Source organism: Acromyrmex echinatior, chromosome 15, assembly GCF_024713525.1.
Source record: "Acromyrmex echinatior isolate Ae372 chromosome 15, ASM2471352v2, whole genome shotgun sequence".
Lineage (NCBI taxonomy): Eukaryota > Metazoa > Arthropoda > Insecta > Hymenoptera > Formicidae > Acromyrmex > Acromyrmex echinatior.
In genome coordinates this window covers 2,303,512-2,330,698 of record NC_141866.1, presented here as the reverse complement: position 1 = coordinate 2,330,698, position 27,187 = coordinate 2,303,512, and the positions used below count along the sequence as shown (strand labels likewise).

Sequence of the window (27,187 nt, the reverse complement as noted above, 5' to 3'; positions counted from 1 at the left end):
CTTACGGAGGATGAACGATGACACGATTAACCTATTTACGTATCGATTGGCGAGGTCTTTTATTTGCCTCGTTCCGGTTCTAGCGCGTGTCATACACCCGCAATTGCGAGAGAAGTTTAATTATTCATTTAATTATTCGTTTAATATTCTTTATAGACGAAATACATATTTTAGATGCTCTAGAATACAAGGAGTCAGTGACGAGAAAATATGTTAATTAATTATTTTTTACTTTAATCCAGAGCTTTAGTTCAGTGCTGACTATTAGCGAGTCTATTAAACCCATTCAATATTATATTCTTCATGTTATATCTGATTTGAATTATTATTAAAATAAATATAATATTTCTACACGCACGCACACACACAATTTTTTTTTAGATGAGTTATGTCATTTTAGTTTCTTGAAATTCGTACCCTTTACTCAACGTAATTCAAATGGATTTTACAGATCCAGTGTCAGTAACTGTGTTACAAATTTTGACGTCTTTTAACTCTGGAAAGTTAACATTGCACTTTTTATTAACTTTTTAAAGACAAGTTGAAACTTTAGGACTCATTTATGCTCTTATCTTGTATGTACCGAATAATTAATTCGTATGTTTGATGAAGTGTATCAAGATTTACCAACACAAGTAGCTTTGGAAGTTTTTTATTTAACGTATGGTGATGTTACAATCAGAGAAAGAAACGTTCAGATAAATAAGAAATAATTTTTACTCTCAACGGCGGACTGTACGCGCCATTGTTCATCAGACGTTGCTACGCGGATCAATAGTGATTTATAGCAATTTTGTGTGTACGGTATACAATTTAATTTGCCTTGCTCTCGTAGCACAGTACCTCGCAATATACGTAATATCGCACTTTGATATAAATTGCACGAAATTAGTACGGAGCGAGTCATACAGCGTATCGGGACTCATATTTCATGAGCGATTCGAGAATTTGCTATATGTTCGCTAATATATGTATATGTATACATATATTATATCGTTACATGCGGGAAGTGGTTGGACGTTTAGCGCCGTTTCAACATTTCTGTAATCATTTTGTGTAAAGTGCGATTTTCCATGAGACTTTCACCTTCGGTTGCTATACAATAATTTTATCATGTTTTTAATCGAATGATTTTCGATCACACTTGTGATACATCTTCATTCACGAGTTCTCCGTAATTAACCAGAATAAATAATTGACATTAATTTGTTTTAATTTACGATAATGACGAATGCATGTTGTGACTTTCATCGATAAAATTTCATGAAAATTTAGTAAATATATTTAAATAGAGATACAGATTCAGAAAAGATAAAGAAACTAAGAGAATATCTAAAAAAAAAAATTGATAATTTTTTGTTAATTTTAAAACTATATGAATGTATTTTATTTTTATAAATAATTGATATACAATCACGTGGAACGTTTTACGTTTTATGTATTCTCATACGAATATGTTTTATACGACGGGAAGTAGTGCGTCATAATCTTCTCTTCATTTTACACAGCGTACCCAATTTATTCTGGTATTCGTTGCGAATTAGTCGAAAGAGTTTTTCGCCGGCAACACGCATCTGCCGCAACCGTAGCCACGCAACGGAAGTCGTTAGTACGGAAGACGAGGCGCGCGCGAAAAGCGGGACCCACATCTGTCCGCAAGACTTTTAATTGCATAATTTGCGGCATAACTTACGCGTCGGAGCGCCGTTTGCCGCTCGCGTTCGTTTTATTTTTCGAGCGAGGAAGCTTATCTTTCGCTTCCACGTGCCTCGGGACTTGCGGCGGAGTAATTAAAAGTCCGCCGTCGTCAATCAGAGCCTTTTCTGCCCCCCCCCCCCCCTCCCCTCGCTGTCGCCTAAGGGTGAGATGGAAAGGTGTGCCTCGCCTCGCCTCGCATTGCGCCGCGAAAGTTCGAAGTTTCTGCGAGCTTTCGCGCTCGCGAAAGTTTCCAAATGAATACTTTACGGGAGGAAGCTTACGGGGTGGATACCTCGTTCGTAATTTAAAACTGTGCGAGCTTTTTGCATGGAGTACCGTTCTTTCATCAGATTAATGTTTACTAGAGAACGCTAGGGATGCTAGCTTTCAAATAAACGCTTCGAATGAATAATCTCGGCAGTTAAATAAATAAATAGGTAAATTAGCGACAGATTACGAGTTGAAGTTAATTTCAATTTATTTCATCGTTTACTTATTCCTCTTTTTGTTTTCTATCTCATTGAAATAAAATTCATTCAAATAAAATTAATTCCTTGAAATATCGCTTATAAAATGCATTAAAATTAGTAAATTATAATAGTAAAACTTTCTGGAGACAAAAATTACACAAATACTAATTTGAAACTGAGAAGTATATTATTATAAATGTAGCCTCTATATGAAAATGTGTAGAAAATGATGGAGCATAAGTAAGTATTAACGTAAATATCGTGAGATAACTCTGATAATAAATAATATATCTCCTTCAAGATCCACGATAACTCGCGATCTCAAATTACGCGTTCATCCCGGCGATTATAATACGGTCCATTAATGTGGAAATTGCAAAATACGATAAAGCAGACGGTGCGCTATTAGCGAGGCAACTCTCTCTTTCTCACATTATGTAGTATCGGTGAAACGTATTTGCCTTCATAAATCGGTCTCCTCTAAAATTAAGTTTTACATGCGAGGAAGGTGTGCTCGTACGTTAATATCGACAATATATACCGCGCATCTTGGGAGGATTGCTTTTTTCAATTGCTTTCTCCTTTCAAATGCTTGTCAACAGCTAAAAGATATCACATATAATGTATATAAAATATTGAAAATAGTATAAATCGTACCTACTTATATTCTGTCTATATTTTTATAATATAAATCTAAATAATGAAATCGCATGTACGGTATAACTAATGAAAATATTAACAAATTATGTGGGAAAGATATATGAGCTTTACTGTTGAAATTTCATGAATTTATTTTTTTTATCGATTTATTTATATTAAAATTTTACTTGATACTCTTCTACCACAAAGTTTAATATTGGAAATTGAAAAATTGCGAGCAGCGTTTTTCCGATAAAAAGTTGGCCATAAATTTCCCGAAGTATCTACTCGAAGTTTAAAATATTTCTCAGTCTCGTTTTGGCACATCCTTTACACATTGCTACGGCCATCAAGGAGGGATTTCGTTACGATCGCGGGAAACGGAGGTAATCTCGCGTCTTCTCCGGTGCGCGTGGATTTTCACGACGGAAATGGATCCGCGGTGAACGCGTTTAAAGTGCCCCGGCGCGGCTATTTGTCTTCGTTTTGCCACGTTCACGCACTGATAGGCGGTGCCATTAATCATATCGCCGTGGAACATATACACACATTATATACTGCAGCACGACTCGCGCATCCACTCGCTCGCGCGTCGATACGCGTTATTATTATATGCGCCGCTGAACGCGAGCGCGAGTGCTGACGCGCGATGGATTAATTGCGTATCACGTCGTCACGGCGATTATAATATCTCGGTGCTGGCCGGCTTGCGCAGAGAATATCGGCCCCGGGCGATATTCTGGCAGTGAACGCGCGCGTTAGGCGAATAATAAATTTAATTCGTCATGTTGTCGATGATAACTGCCAAGCTATCGAACCCACCCTCGCCATTTTCACTGCACCGTGAAAAATTGCACTGCGACTAGTCAATTGACGTGGCGACATGTTTCTCCGTCGCGTGCAACGCGATCCTTCGGCCGGAAAATCGATTCACTTTCGAATTAAGGCGCGATAACGAAGGCGTGTTTTGACACGCGCGATAAGACGGCGGATATTGATTGTGTATACTGCATCCGCCCACTTTAATGTACTCCGCTTTCTTTGCTCCTTTCTTCTATGTCTGTAGCTACACTGTTGATTTTATAACGATTTCTTTCTTATTAGATGTTTGTTTTGCGATTTTAGCCAATTCCATATTAAGTTGTATCGAATTATTTCTCATTACATAAGATAAATATACTAGTGGTCAGTTAATGGACATGGCCTAGTTATTGGACGAAATAACAGAAATTTTAAATATTAAGCTTTTGAATGATATACGACTCTAATAAATTTGTTTTTTATAAAAACTTAAGACGAATTTATCTAGAGTACATACTAGAGTATATCATTAAAAGTTTAATATTAAAAATTTTTATTATTTCATCCAATAATTAAGTTATGTCTACTACTGATACATTTATCAGTTTTGAATTGCTTTCAATTAAAAAACATTAACTATATACATATATTAAATAAGGAACTGATATATAAGTTACATCTTTGATATTTAAATATAAACATTTTATGATTTCATATAATTTATTATTACAATATATTTTTTATTTTTTTGCTGTTTATTTTATATTTTTGGTATACAAAAATTATTAGTGATAATTTCTTAATCGCATATAACATATTTTTGCAGAAGATCTTGAAGTGATGGAATTATTGATATTACAGGTTAAAAGTTCTCCGAATTTTATTGAGAGAAAAATGTCGAAGCATTGCGAAGCAAATGTTACTTACAACATTTTCTTTGATATTTATTAGTTATGAAAAAATTTGATTATAAAAAGATGAAGTATACATTTCAGTGAAATATATGTCATTAATCGTAAAAAATAAAATATAGATGATTTATTTGCTATAAAATTTTATTTTCCATTTAAATAAAGATTTATTTTAGTGAAATAAATATATTTCTCCAAATAAATTTTTGGGTGTCTTTTTCTCAGTGTGGCTGTATAGATAGCAAAATCCTTTTACACAATTAAAATACGCACAGAAAGAGATATACGAGACGATTTATCGAGATAATAGAAAAAGGTTAAAAAATTACAGTGCTATTAAATTTTTCGGTTTCCTTATTAAATCAATCAAGTCTCATCTTTTTTACACGTATTTGAATTATAGTGTAAAAAGATTTTTACACTACAGCCAAAATTCGGGAAACTTTTTAACTTGTAGTGTCAATTTCTTAAGAGTTTATTAATTTATACCCTTGATTGATCTCTTTGTGATTAGAGCAAACCAAATGTTTCTTACCATGAAAGAGAACATAACTTTACGGATGTTTGCTTTTGCTTATGAAAGGCTCAGCCGTGAGCCGGCTTATGCTCTAACGAGAACGTATCGTCCGTAAAGTCACGTAGTAAAGAAGTGGCAACCGTTTAGCAATTGCTCAAAGTTCACAGTTCCACGTGGCAATCGATACTACGCGCGGCGTTGCTAAAACAACCGCGGCGCACGTTCGGGTCGTCGCACCTTCCGGTCTTAGGCCCTCTTCCTATTCTGGCTCCCTTCGTGTTGGATAATGGATGAGACCCGATATTTACATATTTTTCCATGTTCGTGCCGTGGAGACGGGTAGGTCAGGCGAGGCACTGCCTAGCACAAAGTTGCACCGAACTTGCCTCTGTCTATTCATCTATTCCGGTTTACTCCATATCGTTTGGTGCATCATAAAGGCAGGAAGTTTTGATGTGTGTCTCTCATGTGCGTGTAAAATTAGGACAGTTCGAAATCAGAATTGTTTATAGTAACGTAAAAAATTTTATTCTTTATCTTTAGCTCGTTTGTATTAGCTAATTTTGCATATGGCATCATTTCATGTTTTTCGGTGATTATGTTGAAAGTCTCAAATGTCTAATTTTATTAGAGGCATTTTAAGTTATTTATGAAACCTAAACTATGTCTATTTTACAACCGCTACTCTAAAATGACCCTGTAAATCTTTTAGTCTATAACCAAAATTCCCATAGTAAAGCGTTGCTTTATTTATGTATGTTTATTTATGTATGTATACGAAACAAATTTATTATATATTTTGATCAATAAGTTTAATTTATATAGTTTTAAAATTTAAAATTTAAAAAAATTTTTTGCTTGCGAATAAGTAATTATTCTAGTTTATAATTATATTTTTATTTTGTATATAAAATATCTAAACTATGTCTGTGGGATTTAATTGTAATTTAAAAAAAATTAAATTATCAGACTTTTGAGCTGCTATATTTAAATATTATTCTTTCCTTTTTTTAAAATAAAATCGTAATGTGATGTTATCAGTGTTTTATTTTTATTGAAGAAGTGTTTTATTTTAAGATTTGAAAAGCATCGGATAAATTCATATTTTATTTGTCTTTTGTCTACAACCTCCTGAGGTCTTTTATATTGCATGAAGTACCAAAAGCTTGTGCACGATAGGCTGGAATGTTGGTTTCATTGTTCTTTCTCCTCTCTATCATGAAAGCGGAGGTAATCTACGTCAGACCGGAATAATGGAAAATTGTTCCGGCTACCCGAGCTCCGCCGGGGTGTTCCTAAAGCCTCCGGCATCCGTTATGTAGCAGAAGAACAAGGTTAGGCTGGGCGACCGTCTGCTGTCCTGGCGACGGGGTGAACGGAGGTTACTACCCTTGCAGACGCGGGCGTACCCCGACACTATTTTTCACGGTCGCCTCTTACCACTTTCTCCATTACCGGTTTTTCAACACTTTTTTGCTACTTGCCGCATTTCCGGCGGCGACGCGTTCTCAAAGATGAAGGACGAAAGATACTCTGTTAACACTTACCCTATTCAGCGTCCATCTTATCTCTCTCTCTCTCTAAAGTAATCTCTCTACACAATAAATCTTAGACTTTTTTCCACAATATTATATTGTGTGAGCTGGTTAAAGCACTCGATCAGCATTTTATTTTGCATCTTCATTAATATGTTTTACGTTTATCTTTTAAATTAAATAAAAAGATAAATGTAATTATTTAATTTAACGACAGAAGAGTTTGTCAAATTTTACACTAAATATGTACAATTTAATAGTATAAGGAATATGTGCTCTTATTTCTAGTGTGATTTATTCTTAAAAATCATTTTGATAAGAGAAATATGATATGAAATTATCTTAATTAAAATAAAACAAATATTTTTTATATGTGTGAATACACATTTATAGAATCATTGCTGAATTAGAAATGATAATAATAAAACAAATAGGAAGATAAACTATGACTTAACTTGCCAGTTGCATTTGAATGTTAAAATTGCTTATAAAAATCTTGTTTATGTCGATATGAAATATCGATTGAGAAATATCGATTAACGATTGCTGATTTAATGATTAATACTCTGTGCATAAATGCGGTACCTCTATTCAAGCGAAAAGTTTCAAGTTTCCTCGCGGATGGTGGCAGGGATGTCTTGGCCAATACGGAAGAGGGTATCAGTAAACACAGAGAGAAATACGGCATATTGCCATCGTTTGATAATTATTCCGGTATCGAATGTCACGCTTTTATCCGCTTCCTCTCCGATATTTCGTCTTCACAAAAGTCCTGCGAGGGCCATCTTTCCAGTTTGTTCGCATTGGTGAGGGCAATGTTCGATAATGTATTCAATCAATATAAAATCTCCTTCTTTATATTCCAGAAACGATGCATTATTGCGCTTGTAATGAAAGCAATAATGGTTTATGATAGATAAATCTGACGGTTAGATTAGATTCATATTGAAAGTTTTTCTTTGACAGTCCTATCAATCGATATCGCTTTCACGCTATTTCTTTTCTGAGATCCCGAGAAGACGAAAAATATCGAGGACGAAAAATACCTTCCGATTACTTCGTCTCCGATATTTATTTCATGAAAGACGTCTGCTTCGATAACCGCACACGTGGAAAGGAAAAAGTTAATACACAGATAGATTTCGCTTGTAATAAAAAATATGTTTCATAATATGTTGTTCCCATATTGGATACCTCCCTGATGATTCTGTCTGTACGATATTTCAAGATTGTATCTTTGGATAATAAGCGCAAGGAACAGAAACAAAATCATCCTTCCGATGTACTTGTAACGAAACCAATTTCGACTAATGCGTTGTTACCATATCCAGCATTGTGCTTTCCATCATTTCACGTCTGATATTTTGAGACAGAGGTACATTTACAAATGTCTGAGTTGGAAAAAGAACGAGATAGAACTCCAATTAAAACATCCCGTTAAGCGAACTTTGAAATTCTTTATTGTTATTTAATATAAAATATTTAATATAAAATATATATCCTATATTTTTGTATCCAAATCGCTACAGAAAAACGTTTTTAATGAATTTTGAATATAATTAAATTTCCAATGTGTTTAATTAGAAGAGTCTATGATATTTAAGAATTAAAACAAGTTCCTCATTAATTTCATGTAGACTAGTGCACACAGTATTTAATATAAAATATTTTTTGTATAACTCTCTTTCTACATCGCGACAGGAAAAATTTTTTAACGAATTTTACTCTTCGAACTAAATTTTTAATTTTTCGTTAATATACTTATTATTATCTCTCAAAAACACATTTCTATTAATTTCATATTGATTTATAAATGTATACAATATTAATTATATTTTAAGAAAAATTTTAAACAAAAATTATAAGTAAAACTTGTACTGAAAATAAAAAAACTGTACATATTGTGATAGCTTTTTGATTCTGTTTCTGAGAGAAAAATTTTGATCGATCCAGGGACGTTTTCTTTTTTTGATAAAATCACAATGAGACGAAAATTCATCTCAGTTTTGGGTCCATTCGGAGCGAAAGCGATGTGCGCACCCCGGTCGGCTGGGTGCACGTCGATGCCAGGCCACGGGGAAACCGGTGTTGTGTATGTCACCGAAAGAGATGGTGGGGATCGGCCGGCCGGTGGTTCTTCATGGTGGGGAGGCCTCAGCCAGGGTTTCCGACCGCGTCGGCGGCGCTTAAGCCTCCGACGCGGGGGCATTGCCGTCGTGGCCGCGGTCCGATTCGGCTGCTGTCTCTCAGTGCGCGCTGCTCTTCCTGCCGCACGTGTCGACGGTCTTCGTGCCGAAGGAATTTTTTTTTTCACTTCTTTTTGTCTGCCCTTTCCTGCGCGAGAGATAACCGCGTGGCGATATCAGTCGCGCAGATTCCCGCGATCTTTGGAATTCTTCAGTGCTACGAGGGCTACGAGTGCGATGATAATGATGGACTTATAGAGAGATAGTGTGCGCGAGTGGTGATCTGAGGAAAAACGCTTCTCTCTCTCTCTCATCGTTCGCGACCGCAATTATGCGCTGACGAATAAGGGGTAGGGTTCCCAAAAGGGAAAATCTTAAGGGGTTTACGTCGTCATGACACGCGATCGCGCGTGAGGAGTCGATGTAGCGTGCGAGAGGAACGACGTAGAACTGAACATTCCCTTTTTTCATTCGAGTTGCACGTAAGTCGCGCAAGGATTTTAATATGCATATCGAGGGTACAGCTAGCGCGTGGTAGTACGTCGGTGTTTTCGGAGCACGGTGGTTCATTCACAACGGATAGTGAATGAAGGACGATCGGCTTCGTGTTAGCGAAGGCAAAACAGTTTTGTCGTAGGTCAGTCCTGTAAACGAGCGCTGTCATTCCGCTTTATTGTTTGACGCACAGCCTTCGATCGATCGGGATGCCTCATTTCTCATTTTGCGCCGGATAGTGAGCGAGGTTGAATCAGAAAGCGTGATAACAAGATTGCGAAAATTTGACGAGATCGTGAGCTTCTTCCATTTTGAATGAGTTTTTCAATCAAATTTTAAAAAAACGTTGGTGTTTCCTCCGATTATCTGATCGGTTCATTTTATCACTGCCGTTCTATTCAGTGCTAGTTATAAATCATCTAGCGTGTGAGACTGCATTATTTACATCTTACGTGCACAATATACACTATTTGAGATTGGACCTCGTGACTAGGATCCTCGTGACAAGTGTCAATTGTACGTTGTGAATGAGACTCGGCTTGTAGTTTATTCCTAAGTGCTACGAGCAATGCGAAGCTTATAAGTTCTGTCGCTTATAAGTGCCACGTTAAATACGCGGAGCTATTACTGGGATTATAAAAGCGTTTCTCACGTCTAGGTAAGAATTAACATTAAGTTAGTGTGTAACACTTATTATGCATGTAATACAAAAATACTAAAATAGCAAAAATATGACAGTTATATTATACTCTTAAATAAACACTCATTAATTAGTAAGTATCTACATAAATGCCGTTTTTAATTATTTTATTAAAATCATATATTAAAATAAAAATAAGCTTAGAAAGACACGATTTTTGGATTTTTTTTGCAAATATCTTATTATTATTTTACATGCACAATATATTTTATAATTTAAATAATAATTAATGTCTATATTAAAAGATGAAAATTAAATTTTAATGTTGTAAAGAATAATTCTCCTTGAGAAAACATATACTACACTATTCATTTCCAACATGAACATTCGTTTATGCGCAATGTCTCATACTGTTCTCACTTAATGAAAATTGTAAAGGAATAAAATACATTATTAAACCGAATAGACAGCGTTGCCATTGAATTTTAAAACTCAGTTGCACCGACAGGTTGAGTTAAATAAGTCTTGCTTTTCAATTTCCGTCCCTTTCATGATTAAAATATCACTGATAATGTATATAGAAGAGAAAATATAATTATACAAAATAGCGTGAATATTGCTGGTACACTCGTTAATTCAAATCAACTTTAATAGAATTTTCTGACTCATGTGTACCACAAAGAGTCTTCAAATGTACCATGAAAATTGTAGAGAAGATAAAATCAAGCGAAAAAATTTAGAAATAAGTTAAGAAGCGAATGAGACACGAAATGTAATGTTTTAAAGATTGTGAAAACTATCTAAATTATGTTGTGTTTACTTTCATTTAACCAAAGCGATATCATCATTGCATTAGAATTATTATTAAAACGATAAAATAAAAAATAAAAATGTTAGAATTTTATGTCGTGTTAGCGGCGTGTACATCTATCGATGTACTTTGAAAAATTTAACATATTTAATGCGAAAAAGGTTAAAAAATGCTGACTTAAACAAATACTGTATGTAGTACAATCAAGTGATAAATTTCTTTTTGCTGCATTAGTTCTATATATGTCTCTTTCCCAGATGAAATTATTTTATTATTATGACAAATATGTAAGCAAATGCGTTCTTTAGATCCACCCTTAATGAACATCACTCATTCCTATCGCAAAGTAGCGGTTGTGCGAGAAAGTCGATCATCGTTCTTGCAGTTTGAGCACACGCACGATTCGCGGAGAGTATATACCTCCCGCGGCATCTCGCCAACCTCTTTCAACACGGTTAAATATTAGCGGGAAAGACCGGTGTGCTACGATAAATTCTAGCCACACGACACGCCAGCGCGCGCCGACTCGTAAATCGGCCTTGCGCGACATGTATACTTCCAGGCATTATTAATTAAAAGCCACGCTCGTTGCCTAACATCCTCTTGTCCTTTTCTTGAAGCTCGACAGTTTCGTGACATTTTTGTGAAATCTTTAAACTTAGATTTGTTGCTATTTACCTATGTAACGTAAGATTCTTGAGATTGATCACGTAATATTTTCAGAAGCGAGAGAGCCACTGGCGACTAAACAGTGACATTTTTTTTTCCTTTTTACGTTTATGTTTATCTTTTCTAAATGTCAGTGGCGATCTTCGAGTTTTGTTTGACATATACGTCGAGATTAATATTAAAGTTATTATTAGTAAATTATATTACTAATTAGATAGCGCGGTTACGATTTTTTATTTTTACATATTTTACTTACTGATTAACATGTTTTTCATAATTATTTACCTTCAATGATTACCTTTATAAATAACAGAATGTAGTAAAAGATATGTTTTTTTATTAAATGTTAACGTATTTAATTAGTTTGACAACATTAAACAAACAGATTTTTTTATGCCTGGTTATATTGATTTCAAAATCATTTAAGTTAAATTGATTTCAGATTGATCATATTATAGTTCGATCAATACTTTATAATAAATAAGAACTTAGTAATATCTGCAATTTTTTTCTATGATAAATTATGTAAAGTGCGAATTAGTGAGTATTTAATGTGACATTTGTCGCTGCATCATATAATTACAATTATTATTTTTGAACAATTTTCGTTTTGAAAGGGAAAAAAGATCTTTTTTTTAATATTATATTTTTTGGGCAGGGGGGCAAAAGGCAGATAATTGTGAGGGAGAAAAGGATTCGTCCCAATCTTCCATTCACGTTACGATCACGCGAAAACGAGTTTGGCAGGTCGGTTGCTTGAGCATAATCTTGCTTATCTTGGTTTGGCCTGATCGAGCGAGAACGATTTGGAGCAACGTGAAAAAATACGTCGCGCGGTATGAATGGTCAAATTATTTGAATTATATCCAATCTATTCTTCCAATCTATCTATATCATCACGTAAATCAAGAAAAATTATAAGAAATAGGGACTGTCGGAGCTTCATTAAAAAAGAAAAATGTAACGAGATTTTCATTTATTATTTTGCACAAGTGAAGAATATAACATTATGTAACCGGATAGTCCTTAATGTTTATGAGATAGTAATTTTGAAAATATTATTGACATAATTGTGATAACAAAAAAATCACTTTATTGTAGCATTGATGTTCGCCTGGTAATTAGTAAGTGGGAATTCTAAGACCCCAGAGAGACTCCAACAACTCCTTGATGGCTATGAGATCAATGCCTTCAGTCCTAGCGTGTTCCAAAAGCTCCTGGAATTTAGGGTGAGCGTAAACCTGATTGACGATTTGTTGGAAATTGTCGGATTTCAATTGCGCGACCATATCGGCGAATTCTTTAGAGGTCGTGAGCTTCCTTTCGTACAAATCCTTAAGCTGTTGTTGAGGCAAAATGGCCAGAATGTCTTGAATATATCCCTTAATTCCACCGGTAATGTATGTGCCGATGAAGTAGGAGGGAGGGGTAAGAGGAGGGAGCTTGAGAGCAGAGTTCAAATCGTTCACCATCTTGTAAATGTCAATACCGGCATTATGGATGTAATCCATAAAAACTTTAATCTCGGGCAGAGCTTCTACATCTTTGACTAGCTGCTTAAATCCCTCAGATCGGAAGTATTCGACCATTCTCTGGAAGTCTTTATCTTGGGTAAAGTATTGAAGAGTGATTTGGATTACTTTCTCGATAGGTACGAGGTCTATGAATTCTTGGATGTCCTTGTGGAGATTACCCATTCCGAAATTGGGGAGCTCATAGGCGGAGGCTGTAGCCACGAGGGCTAACAGTGCTAATGCGAATTTCATCTGTAAAAATAAATAATTTTGTTGAGATTATTGATACACTTGAAAATTACATAATATTTACATATTATATACGCAATGTATGTATATAATACAATATTATATAATGTAATATTATATAATCTTATATTTATTATATTTTGTACGATTATATATGTGAAATATATATTTAAACATACCAAATTTATATGAAAATATATGTTTAAACCAAATTTATACAAAAATTATGTTACCACAAACAAATTCTTAATGACATTTTTAGTGCATCGATAAATATTGGTTGAATCAATTATTTTGATTTCGTGAAATTTTTTATAGAAAAAGATTACAAACACTATTCAATTTTTATTATATACTATCAATCAAACTATACTATTCGAGAAAATCGCAATTAATATTATTAGGTGTTGGAATTAATTCGTAGCGTTTTTAATGAAAGAATGTTATTTATTTCACATGAGCATTAAAAAATACATTAATGAAAGTACTTCCCATCACTTGTAAAACGCTACAAATTAATTCCAACACCTAATAATTTATTTAAAATACATTATTAATTGATTGAATTAATAAAATAAATTTGTATTTGATAACTGGATGAATAAATGCGATAATTGAAAAACGATAATATATTTAAAAAATTATAATTATTCACTTAAATTTTTTTATTTATCTATTGATTTATGTTTGAGAACCATATTTTTGATAACAGTTTTACTTATTTTTAAAAGAGACAAGAAATAAATGTATTGTATATGATTTATCATATTGCTTAATGCTTATTTTTATATGCAATTTAATATTTAAATTCAAAATGTTTAATTTGAATTTCTATTAATAATTATAGTCTATTGATACTTACTTTTGAAATGTTGCTGATAGTACTTCTACTTGTGATCTCGCAACTGATGCTTGACAATTTTTGCCGCTGTCTTTTATACACGAAATTAGATCTTATTTCTTCAATCTGTAATGATAAGATTATGCATTATCTGCGAGTTGAAGACACTCGATTTGAAGACAAAATACTTTTAAGATTATTTTGAAAAATTACAAAATGATTTTAGATTATGCTGTCAGCTTTATAATGGATTATTAGTTTCTTAATGATTATGTAACTGCACGGAATGATTACTCTATAAATAATGCTAAGAACTTGACTAATGTTTGAAAGAATGGCAATTAATATTACATCCAATTTATTATGATAAATCGTAACAAGATATGTTTAGTGTTTTTAATATTTTATTTTAGTTTTATTATTTTATAGAAGATTTATTTAAAATCTTGCTTGTGAAAAAAGAACTTTTCTTAATGTAATTAGAAAATAATGATTGGATTTATAATGTAGAGAATGCATATAAAAGAATAAAAAATAAATAATTGATATTAATCTAGAAACAAAGATAGAATTTCTTTACTTTTTTATATTTTCGTAATATTTTCCGCCAATAATTAAATATATTGAAACATACGCACACATTTCTTTATGTGATATAGAATTATCACAAATTAATTTTACATATTTTACGTATTTTTTTACATATTTTACATAAAGATTGCACAAATATTGATAAAATCAATTTGTACTTATCTTGTGGATCGATAACGTACACGTGTGTTATCGAGCGAAATTAACCCTTGCCCCTGTCACATTGCCCCTGTCACATTGCCCCTGTCACAAATGAGTAATAAAAATTTCCGCTAAATTAAGTATTTAATTCCAAATAATATCGTGTCTCGTTCAAAGCTTTGTTATTTGTGAGAAATATTTTTTTATTTATTTTAGTGTAATTCATATTTTTGAAATATCTTTTTCACACACACCGACCATCGTATTTTTTTTTATAACGTGTCCTAAGCGGTATCTTTTCTTTTTTTAATTCTCTCGCATATACGTTGCGTTATTCGCTATCATTGCATTATTAATGTTTCTGTTTCGTGCTTTACGTACCAATTCGCATACTATTAATCGATTGAAATCTGGTTAAGACCTATCGTTATTCTTTCTCCATTTGTTCCTTTACACTATCCACGATTCGAAATTCATAGAAATACGAAGCCTATCACTTAATGAAAATAACGAGATTTGTCTTCATAAATCTTTTGAATCTTTCTTGAATAATAAATTCGCTGCTTGAGAAAGACCTATTTTAAATCGAATTGTTTCCGATCTTTCGCGAAAATCAAGATCTCCTAAAAGAAAATTTACAGAATAATATTCAAGCTAGCAATAATTTGTAAGCGTGAGAAAATGCCCCTTGTGCGTCATCGCGATGAGGAAATGGTCTTGCCTATTCCTTAATCGTGTCTTGATCATGTAGACTCGATGTTCGATCTCACGCCTCGTCGATCGTCGATTTTAGATGCTTTAGTTCCGCTTTCGTTATCGCTGCCGGGTGTGAACACGTGTTTCGTTAAATGGAATTAAATGGAATAATGTTATTCCCGTCATAAAAGCAATTTTTGGCGATTAAGTTAGGATTCATAAGCTTTCTTTTTTATTCTTGCACTTTCTGAGCGCACACAATGCAATAAGTTGAAGTGAAACAAACACGTACCATATTTGTTTCGCGTTAACGTATTGCACCGTATGCACCAGTTCAGAGTGCAGAAATAAAAAAAAACAGACAAGATCTATAAATTTCGATTCCAAAGAAACAATTGCGTTAATAAATTATATGCTGTACTATATCAGGTCAGAGTTTAATCATGAATTAATTAAATTCAATCATTCTTGAATTATATTAAAATTTCTATACATTGAAGAAAATAATAATTAGTACTTTTATCATTAAATGTATTTGGCGCATATTTAAGAAAGAATAAATTATTTTTATGAATTTTATCTGTTGCATATCCATATCTAATCCATATGTAATCCATATGATCGTGTTAATCTTATCGATAATTAAATTCATAATACTTGTAATCTATGCTTAAGTGTTTTCTGCGTTGCTGAATGATGTCCATATCATGTCAGTGTTACGAATCGCTTATGCGAGAGATCTTTTTGTATTTTCAACGTTATTTGCATATTGTCAATTAAGTAATTACGCGCTTCTCTGTTTTTTCGTGAATTTCTTTACGAATCCTGGCTTTGATCATTATTAAATATCATTAATACAATTTACTGTTTCATCGTGCATCAGTGTTACAATTAATTTGAACGAAAATGTTATCGTTGTGTCAGTTTTTTCTTCACTATTGATCATTTTTACCGATTTCTTTACCTGAAGTTTTGATCAATTACTAAGATGAATAATATATTTAACATTAAGAAATCGTAATTTTAGTGAATTCAAGCTTTGCCATACTTTAAACAATTTATATATATTAATATGTTACAATAATATAATTTATAGTTTTATCGAGTGAGACTAAAGAAAAGTTTAAAATTAAAATCAGGAAATATTTGAAGTGATCTTTAATTTAGAATGAAATATTTGAAATATTTCATTTAAACGTCGTTGATACTTAAAGCAATATACAATATATGGAATTTAATATTTATTGAACATTAATTGATAAATGCTTGATTCATTTTAAATATAAATTTATTAGGCTATTGTGCTCAAGCTTTTAGTTTTGCCAATAGGTGAAAGTTGCACAATTAAATTCTTTCGAAGAAAGTAATCCTTTTAGAACGTTCAGTACGTTATGTATTGAGCTTGACAATGTCTGGCTATGGTTATATACTCTTGATTATATACCGCTATTCGACGTTCAAGCATTTTGTGCGGTTCAAGTGCTCCAGTATGCGTTTGTTATGCTAATCTAGGGTAACATGCTCTTTATTCCGTCCAACACGGTGAGAGCATATCAATCTTTCAAAAAGAATGACGTAACGGCTCTAAAATCATTTTTTTCCTGCCAGTCTCTCTTTCCTCGCTTTGCATCGCTGCTTAAAATGCATGCGTTTGAACGCATGAAACGTTTTACTTTAAGTTTACTAAAAGTTGTTTTGTGTCGTTCTTTTTCTTCCGTTTCGTGGCAAAGCGACTCTCGGCTGCGATTTAAGAATCGTAAAGTCAGCCATGCCAGAGTTCGTCGAAAAAAATGAGAGCTGAAAACCACCACCAGTGGAAGAAGCCTTCCGCGTCCAGAAGTTTAGCGAAATTGCACCGGGCTGATGACTGTAATTACTGACGAAATTAAACTCGTTCCGAGAACATTCTGCGGGCCGATCTTTCTGACTACAAAAAAAGTGATTTAAAAGACGAGGCGAGGATTAAACAATTCCTTTTGCGAACGCGCAATAAAACGTGCGTTGTATTCGCGCTGGATAGAAACTGGTAGAAGTTTTGCGAACTTTACGTCGTTTTTTATTTCCGCCCCTTGCAAGAATACTTCAGACGACTTCATCGTCTGGGAGGTCGGGAAGTTTGAGTCGTTGCTGTTGCAATAAAATCGTGGGTCAGTGGCCGATGCAACGGCGTTGTTACCAATAAAGATGAAGAACATTTTGAGAGCCATGCGGCTTGATTAAAATTTAATCAAGCAAGAGCTTTCTAGATTACTATTAGAGAGCGAAAGCCAGTCCCAAGAGATCGAAACCGACGACCATTTGGTATTCTACGAGACATTGCCTCGTAAAGTAGGTAACTTTTTCCGATGCGGGCGGAATATTAGAATTGAATAATCAGAAAAAATTAATTAAAATTTAGAAATCCCCTCCTTAGACACATAATTGATACAAAATCGAAAGATATTGTACAATCTCAAAAGTTTGCATTTAGAAAATTATTTAAATATACTATAATTTTGTATATATAGAATATATTATATATATAGATATAAATATATTATATAGATATAAAGAATTATATAAATAATCGATATAGCGAGATAGAATTTTACGTTGTGAATTAAGCACAATTGAAACGTTTATGATTATTTATTGTTTTTATTATTTAAAAATATTATAAAATGAATATGATAATCATTGATTATAGCAAAAAAATTTGAGACATATCCTTTTATTATTGAAGAGTTGCATGTGCATTGTTCACTCAAACGTAACATATATCCTGCTGGAAGATAGTCTTTAGAAACATTTGTTATCTTTATCGATTTATTATTAGGTGTTGGAATTAATTCGTAGCGTTTTTAATGAAAGAATGTTATTTATTTCACATGAGCATTAAAAAATACATTAATGAAAGTACTTCCCATCACTTGTAAAACGCTACGAATTAATTCCAACACCTAATAGTTTAATTATTCATACTTTGTTCCGTGAATTTTTCACGTTTTAACTCGTTTTATTTGCGTGTATTTTGCATAACTTAAATAATTATACAATTAAAATCCGAAGAAAACGAGGGTAATGTTTAATATTGATTATTTTTTTGTGTTCGATGTATCAAATGATATTGTAGAAAATTTGGAGTTGAAAAAATTTATTACGATATGAAAACTGTTTTATAGTTTAGAATTTTAAATTTACAAAATCATTAATGCATTAAATATTAAATTGAAAATTTTGATTAGGTTGATCCAGCAATACCAATCTCGAATAACTTTCTGTCGATGACTTATTAAACTTACCACCCGTAATTATTTCAATGGTATCCGGGAGTTATGACTTCGTCGTCAGAGTGATACACGACGACACCCGCGATTGGCAATTCCGTTTGCATATAATTGCACAGGAAGGAGACAGCATCATAAATAATTTTTGTACCGCTTTTTCGTCGTCGTATTAATTTGCGATTAATCTTCGAGGCGAAAGTCGAAACGAACGTCGAGCCCTACTTTAACTTGAACGTGTTAAAAAAAATGCACGTTCGTAGCCGCTTGTGTTAATGCTTTTCTGGGGGAGAACTACAAGTGTAATGAATGCTGAGCAGTTATAATTAAAGTAATGATCAACGACATTAATGCTGTCATAAACGATATGGGTTGGAACTCGTCGTTTCAGCTGCTTCGATCTTCCCGCATACGAGATCAGATTGTATTTCAACTGATTGTGTTTCATCAGATTGTATTCCTACGATTTAGCTAAAAAAATGTACAATAATGGCAGCAATGCATCGATTTTGATAAACAATTTCTTCTTTATGTTGATTTCATGTGTACATTGTTTCAGTTTTTAGTTATTTGTATAATAGAATGTACATTCATTAGCATTAGATATTTATGAAAGCTCTATCGTTAAATAGGGATTCTATTATAAATGTATATAAAATGGAGTTTAGAATTTTATATAACAGTTTAAGTTAATTTTACATTGCAGTTTCGAGATGAAATTATTATAATTTGAAGAATTGATACGCTTAAATAATAGAGAAACGGAAATTTTATTTCCAATTCAAAATTTTGTAGGATTATTATAGAGGAATTTATATTATTTAGACAATATATTCAAGAAATTATCCAAGAAAGTATAAGAGATATTACGCAACATTATCATTTATTACTTTATCTAATTTTTTAGTATTAAATTTTTCCCTAAAAGGTATCCCTATTCATGAAACTAATCATATAAAAAATTTTATTTGTTTATATTTCTGGAATGTAATTTGCCTAAACTCTTGATATATCTTTAATTTCATATATATAATTAAACTCCAATATTTTATAGTGTTTAGAATTTGCCTTGGAAATAATTTTCGTTAGATGTGGAACGTACTAATTTATATCCAGACTAATGACCGACATCATACGAGCAGAATGCTTGGCACGGGCCATTATTATCTTTTTCTACATAACTGCGCGGCGAAATGGTGGTATCTAATCCGCGCGACCAGCTGATCTCGCAGTTGTTGGCGCACGTGGCGATAACGACGTGTCCGCGGGCGCGCTCGATGATATTTACGGCGTTCTTTGCATCAAATATGGTGGGATCGGGCGAACGCACGAGGTATACGTATCTCGCTTCGAGCTTTCGATCGCGGGCCGATTCTGCGATTTTTCTCGACGACGCTGTATCGCCTAACGAACAGGAGCGACCGCGGTCGCCGCGAATGTTACAGTATGTGCACTAGACGTGCGTGCGGAATGCGTACGTGCGTGGCGAATACCGCATACGCACCCGTCGAATCGCGAATCTTGCGAAGCAATCTTTATTGCGAACGATACCACAGTTAACGATACCACGCACTCATCCGGTGCGTTGCCCGCGGGTTCGCGTAATATCAACGGTACGAATTATCTAACCACACGAAGATACCTTCGGTTTATCGAACGATTTTTTTTACGCATAATATATACGCGAGTTATAAAAAAAATTTCCCATGTATGTTGAAAATTGCATTTCGATGTTATCTTTTCCAAAAGAAGCATTACTACTACTTAACGAGAGAGAGAGAAGGGGGGGGGGGAGAGAAAGAGAGAGAGACTGCGTGGATACATTGAGAAAAAAATGTTCCAGCTATGATAGGAATTCTGTTTATCCTCATCAAATGCCATTCTGGTTGAACTAATTAGTAGCATTTCTGTTGATTTAATTAGTAGCATTTTACATTAATAATAATTCATTTATTACTTGTATATTAATAATCATGTTGTTAAAACAATTAATAATTAAAAATTAATATTATTATCATGTTAAAATTAGAGAGTTAATAATTTAATACCGATATAATGTCATAATAGATATTTCATATATATTAATGCGTACATTTTACAGGAGAATATTACATTTATCAAAGTATTAATTTTCAATATTAGATACGAATTGAATGTTGATTAACAATTTTTGATGCGTTAAATAAAAAATAAAAATTATATCTTCAGATTTAGGATTTAAAAATCATAGCTAACATATAAATATTCAAGAATTCGTCTTGAATTGTTTCTACGTGCATAAATGTCGACATCGAGATCGAGATGACGCAACGAACGTTTGCGCAATATTTCTCGGATCGACGACATAAATGTACGCGAGAGCAGCGATTGGTGATGATATGTGCGCGAGTGCTACGTAAAATGTTGCACGGTATATTATTGTAAGCATGACACGTTATGTCGTATCAATCAAACTGGTTGATTCACGATTGAATTCGAATGTCAGCGCCGACTGTTTCTCTCTCTCTCTCGATGCTTACAAGATTATTTTTATCGATTGAAAGAAGTACATTAGTTGTACTTGAATGCCATCTCGTTTGTTATTTAAATTATCTTTAGAGATCATTGACTCTTTATAAGCAGTAATAATAATATAAAATAGACAATGTGAAACGTATAGTCATTTTTTTTTGTTAGAGCAACAAAATCTGTCTTTATAATAGTGGTATATAAGTTCTTTACTATTAATATTGAATTACACTTTATATAATTCTCTTCGTTACATAATTATGCATTCATGTTATAACGTAACAATGTAAATGTCTGCCATTGTCAAGTATTTGATCTATAACAATCATATTATTATTCCTGATTATATGACACATGCATTATAAATATAACTCGATAAATTTTATTTCCAGCGTGACATTTTATTATTTTATTTTATTTTGCTATCTATTTTATATATTTACTTCCTCTTCCTTTTCTAGTAAGAAAGATGAAACACTTTTTCTTATAATTTCTTCATTGTTAATATTTTTTATTAAATGTGTGTAATATAACTATTACGCAATTTAAGGCTTAAATTTTATTCTTCTACTTGAATTATAGGATTATATATAACAGCAAGTGAAAAACTTCTGTAGATCCTATCATAATTTACCATATACAATTTAATTAGAAGTGCTCATTATCTTATAAACAGTTGATCAGATATATTATATTATAAATATAATGCTGAGATTTATTTAGGTATCAGTTTAAGTCGGCGATTATGATTGGTATATGCTGGCGCGTTGAAAACGAAAGTGTTTCTTTTTTTTCGAAGGGCGTCCTGTTATACCTGTACCTACGCCCACTACGAATGCGTTGGCTGTTGTTTCGCAAAGTGTATCGGGCTGAGCAGACCGGCTCTCGAGCTTTCCTGCCGTCGTCGCTGTAGCCAGCCACTAGGGCAAACTCATAACGAGTTTGCAACGATTGCTTGGAACGATTGTCTCGTGATTTATAGCTACGCGTATGTGCATCGCACGTTTGCACGTATCTCACGCGTAAAAGTGTTTTAACCGCGCGCGAATGCCGAGGATGCGGGTGACATTCAAGGAGAATCAATCTTGTCTTGACAATTTCTCCACTTCCGGCTTCTCTATGCCGGTCAGATCGAATTCCTCTCGAAAGCTCTGGTTTCTTTTTTATTATCCCGATTGGCTAAAATACATTGTGCAGAGATTGAGGATTTCCTGAGGATGTAATTTGATGAGAACCTGTTTAAAGGTGTAACCATACGGCGATCTCCTCGGTCGCATCGTGAATCGTCTAATTATCGATTTAATTATCAATACATTTCCGATGCTCTGCGAAAAAGGCTCTCGCCGGTGAGTTTTTCGTGTATATAAGTACGATTTATCGCGGGAAGCCGGCATATCGTGAATATCTAATGCTCCGTCCGACTTGCGAAGTCTGTATATTTCGTTGTTTACGCATCGAATAGAAACGGGACAGATCACAGGACAGATCGCAACGATAAATAATACCTGTCAGCCGGGCCACGATAACTTAGTCAGGTGGAAGTAATTGAAAGAGAACGGTACGAATGCGGTATTTTGTATCGATTTATTTCCTTTCACCGAGTTCGCTGTGAGTTTTCTCGCGACTGTATAATGTTGTGCATTGCTCGGGGTTCATGCCGATTTTATGCCAATCGGACCACCGTGCTAGCGTTCGCCCTCCGTGTACTTGGCGATTCGATATGGCTACCGTCGAGTGTATTTCACGCTATTGTTTGCTTCTTACAATGGCGGTTGCTTCCGGTTCGAGTAATCTCTCATTACGGCTATACCGTGTTCGTCGCTGGTGATAATTGCTTGCTGATGCAATTGTATATCTCTAATTAGACAAAAGGAGGAAACAGAGGATGCCTACATTACAGGGAGAATTATCAGGATTTGTCTTGAAATAATCATCGATAAATGGACTGTTTTTCAAATATTTTTCACATTAAAAAAGAATTTTTAGACAGTATTCGTAATCGGTTCTTGTTTTAAAACTGTCTTCAATAATGTCTTAAGATACTAATATGATTTTGTGATTGGCTTATAATAAATCTAATCTTAAGTCTATACTTAAGACGGTTTTAAATATAAGAATCGACTATGAATTTTGATCTTAGCGATGCATGCATTTGTACAGATTGACAAAACCAAAGCTTATCTCTTTGATTTCTTCTGAAATAATAGAAAAGAAATGAAGATTTTTTTTAATGGAATATTTCAGTAAGAATCTTAAAAATAGAACATAATTATATGTATAGAAATGAATTATAAATTAAAATGTTATTTTCAAATTTTAATAAAAAAAAAACATTTTCTCTTTCTTTTTGTTTCAATATTATTATATGTAATTATTATAATTTTAATACTATAAAATATAAAACATGAAGGATGATAATTTAATATTAAATCTACTATTCTACTTTTCTTTTTTTCATTGACTATCTGAATATATAATATCTTTCAAAAAAGATAACAAGAAAATAATTCTATACCGAATTTCTTATAATTGCTTTATTTTTGTCGAAGCCGTGTATCTATATTCACTCTTGTCGAGCATCTTTTCTGATATTTCTTTTCTATAGAAAAAGCAAAAAACTCAGTTCTACTGAAAAATTATTTTTCATGAAAACATATTGTGTGAAAATGCGGAGTGTGTATGTGTGTCTATATGTTGATCCGTATATCATGGACGGAACAAGCGAGTCGTCGACCTCCTCCGTGGGAACGTTAATAACACTGAGCGCGCGTTGGATCGTGGCAATCGGTTATCAAGCCTGTACGCCGCGTTGTTCTGTTTCTTTCTTCTAGAAAGAAACCGATGAATAATTCTTGAGAATACGCGTCACAGTTGCATCTATTTATCCTTAACATCCTGGCTGGATGTTAAACATAGAAGGCTAAGTAAAACAATTTTAATTAGTAAGAAGCGAAGAAGACTTATAGATTAATTAAGCGCAGTTGCGATAGATATGTTATATAGACGCAAGTATATCAAAGATGGCAAAATAAAAAACAGTAGTCACTGTATGTATGAAATACAACTTGCAGACGAATAACATTGAGATCCCTTTTTTTTTCGCTTCATCGAATCAGCGGGATATCGGTCACTCCCCGCTGTATTGCCAGTGATTCTACGAAACAGAATGTCGGAATCCGAGGGCGTGTATCAAGAAGGGTAAAAACGCGACGCCACCCTGACGGCGATTATCTGGAAAAGGAAATGGGGCCCTGAGTGGTTTTTCTGTTGGCTGTTATCGCAATCGATCCGCCAATAAATATCAGCATGCACGCGCACGTTCGCGTTATACCTCTGACAAATTAGCGGTGTTACGTCGAGTGGGCGAACAGCATGAATCGTATCAACGCGTCTGTATAACCGCCTCGATTAATAACGCGATCTTAACAAGTAGCATACGAGAGCTGTGTGTCGACACTTGCATGCGCACTTGTATGCGATTCAGCATGCAGACGATGCATCGTCTTTACGCTAAGTATAGCTACGGTATACTGTTGTGAGTACCGAAGAAACTGACCTGACAAAACTTATTTCGTTTCATTAATACTTGATATACATTTTTCTGAATAATTTCGTTACTTCATGGAATATTCCATGTTATTCCGTTGAAATCGAGAATCGGTCTTCTCGGAAACAATTCTCTATTTGCTTTGCATAATTAATAGAATAAAAACGATATATCTATATCTGTCGTTGGTAATCCACCATCTAATGTGGCTTGCTTGAAAGTTGTCTTCTTTATATGGACTGAGGAGATATAAGAGTTTCTCAGTGTGGTAAGATTTTACTGGAGTGCAACATCTAAATTATATGTTAAGCCACAAACTCGTCAATCTTCTTACGATATTTTTATGTATTTATCACGTCTTATGTCTACCTTGTCTGATTTTGTAGGACGGATTTACTAAGTAAATTAAGTGTGTATAATGGCATTTTTCCGGACACATTTAGTTCCACTTTATTTCTTAGCCAGGTCGTTTATGTATCAAAATACTTTGCCGAGCTGTCGATCGCTAGGCTGTCACGACACGATTTTATGATACTGTATCATACATAATAGGCCTTTAGTCTTTTAGCCAACTCGTGTCGACTCTCTGGCTCTCTACGCTCTGTAACGCCTATCGCTACTGAGAATTGTCGGGATTTATCAGGGATACATTGTGTTTCGAATGAGGAAACATAAGTTCGCCCACGATTGTATGGAACAAAAATTATTCTACCTTAATGACATGTCATTTGATTTAAAGCAATAATACAACTATAATTTACACACGTAATAATACGCTTGTTTTCCTACATACATACAATATGTACATCAAACTGCATGACATATATCTAAATATATTGAACAACGTATTTTATCCCACGAAGAACGTAATACTTTATATTTTTATTTAGTAATGTTATTGGTTAATGTAATGCGCCATATCGTACAATTATTTTATGACGATACACAATATGTTATTTTGTCTCTGTTTTCTACGCGAAACTAGTTTTTATTATGAACCAGTTACAATATACAAAAATAGTGAAGGGGTTACCTCCATATATGTCAATTATTAATTTTTAATTAAATTTGATAATTTTAATTATTAAAACAGATATCTATTTTAACATAAATATTTTATATAGTTGCTAACAATATATAATTTTTTTGATGATTTAATTATCGTATTTTGTTATTCTCGTCTTTCGTATGTTATTCGTTATCTTAGGTAATATTTTTGGTAAAAATTATAATTAATACAAAATTGGGCAATTTTCTACCATTTTATTTTGACGATTATAAATTTATAAAATTTATATGTCAGCTCTGATTGTTACAGCGATTTTTTTTTTGCAAATCTTTCCTCCATTGATTGCATGGTATCGCGAAAGTAATTTTTACGGTTGCAGATCATTGCCTCATGCGATTCACGTGTTTCTTCCTTTCCCTGCTGCCTCGAGCAGCCGAACCGCGTCAAAGATCCGCCGCAATTTGTAAACGGCTATCATAGCAGCCTCATCGCGCATTTGCAAGGCGCTGGTACTTATTGTCTGACCTTACGCGGAGTATCTCTTTCACGCGCCGCCACAAAGCCTCCCTTTGTTTAGCCGCGTTATTGATTGCACACCATCATAACAGCATTTTTCGCCTGCGACCCTCGGCGCCACAGTATGCTCTTTTTTTTCTTTAACCTCCATGGAAAATCGACTGAATAATCCTCCCTCGCGGAGACATTGTTACGTAAAAGGAGAACGTCGGCTATTTTCGTGGAGGTTATTCCGAGTGTTGTCCTGTGAATAATATGCGTGTGTCGCGGGTCAGCACGGTCATGAAGTTTATTTTTTTTGCAGTCTGTGCACCCATATTCATGGGTTTTGTTGGATAAAAACCTCATTCTATAATCCGAGAAAGTTTTAATGCGTTTAAAAGATACGTTATGTAAATAAGTGATATATTTCGTGATTATCTCCGGTGAAACGTGACAGTCTTTGAAAAGGGTATATAAAGTCTGTGATGTTACAGATTATTACTACTTTAGTGAATACATTTTAATACTTTATTTATTACAATTTAAATAAAATAGCTATTTTATTACTTCAAACAGTTAACAAACAAATAAAATGGAGAATGAAAAAATTAATTATATAATCATAATTCTATACCTCCTATTACAACATATACATTAAAAACAATATAACTTTTTAACATATACAATTATATGCGATGTCCATTATAATCAATCTGTTATATAAATAGCAGAATTACAGAAGTACAAATATAAAATTTCCGGTGGCCGGGTGAATTTTTTAATTCAAGATAATGAAGATAATTAATATATGTTTATTATTTGTAAAACAATTGTGATTCAAGTTACTCGCATATGGATCCCATAGATGAATCAGGAATGAAGGATCCTTTTTTAACGTTTATATTTTATACTAAACGTGTATATTTGGCTGTTTAAATTCTTTTGTCATTTAAAATGA

At 33.5% G+C, this 27,187-nt stretch overlaps 2 protein-coding genes and 1 long non-coding RNA gene across 5 annotated transcripts in view; 2 read left to right on the top strand and 1 right to left on the bottom strand.

The window, feature by feature from the left end:
- Positions 1-27,187, top strand: part of LOC105151162 (uncharacterized) — a 303,301-nt gene that overhangs the window by 65,657 nt on the left and 210,457 nt on the right. The window lies entirely within an intron of this gene.
- LOC147907197 (uncharacterized) overlaps positions 1,819-27,187 on the top strand; it is a 58,858-nt gene continuing 33,489 nt past the window's right edge. The window contains exon 1 of the long non-coding RNA XR_015547595.1: positions 1,819-9,910. This is a non-coding gene — a long non-coding RNA (uncharacterized LOC147907197). The remainder of the gene's footprint in view (positions 9,911-27,187) is intronic.
- LOC105151161 (Protein G12) lies at positions 12,334-14,096 on the bottom strand. Its single transcript, XM_011064711.2, has 2 exons — positions 13,998-14,096; positions 12,334-13,138 (listed from the first exon to the last, which is right to left on the bottom strand). The coding sequence occupies exon 2, from the start codon at positions 13,136-13,138 to the stop codon at positions 12,494-12,496; it is 645 nt and encodes a 214-aa protein (XP_011063013.1). The 5' UTR covers positions 13,998-14,096; the 3' UTR covers positions 12,334-12,493.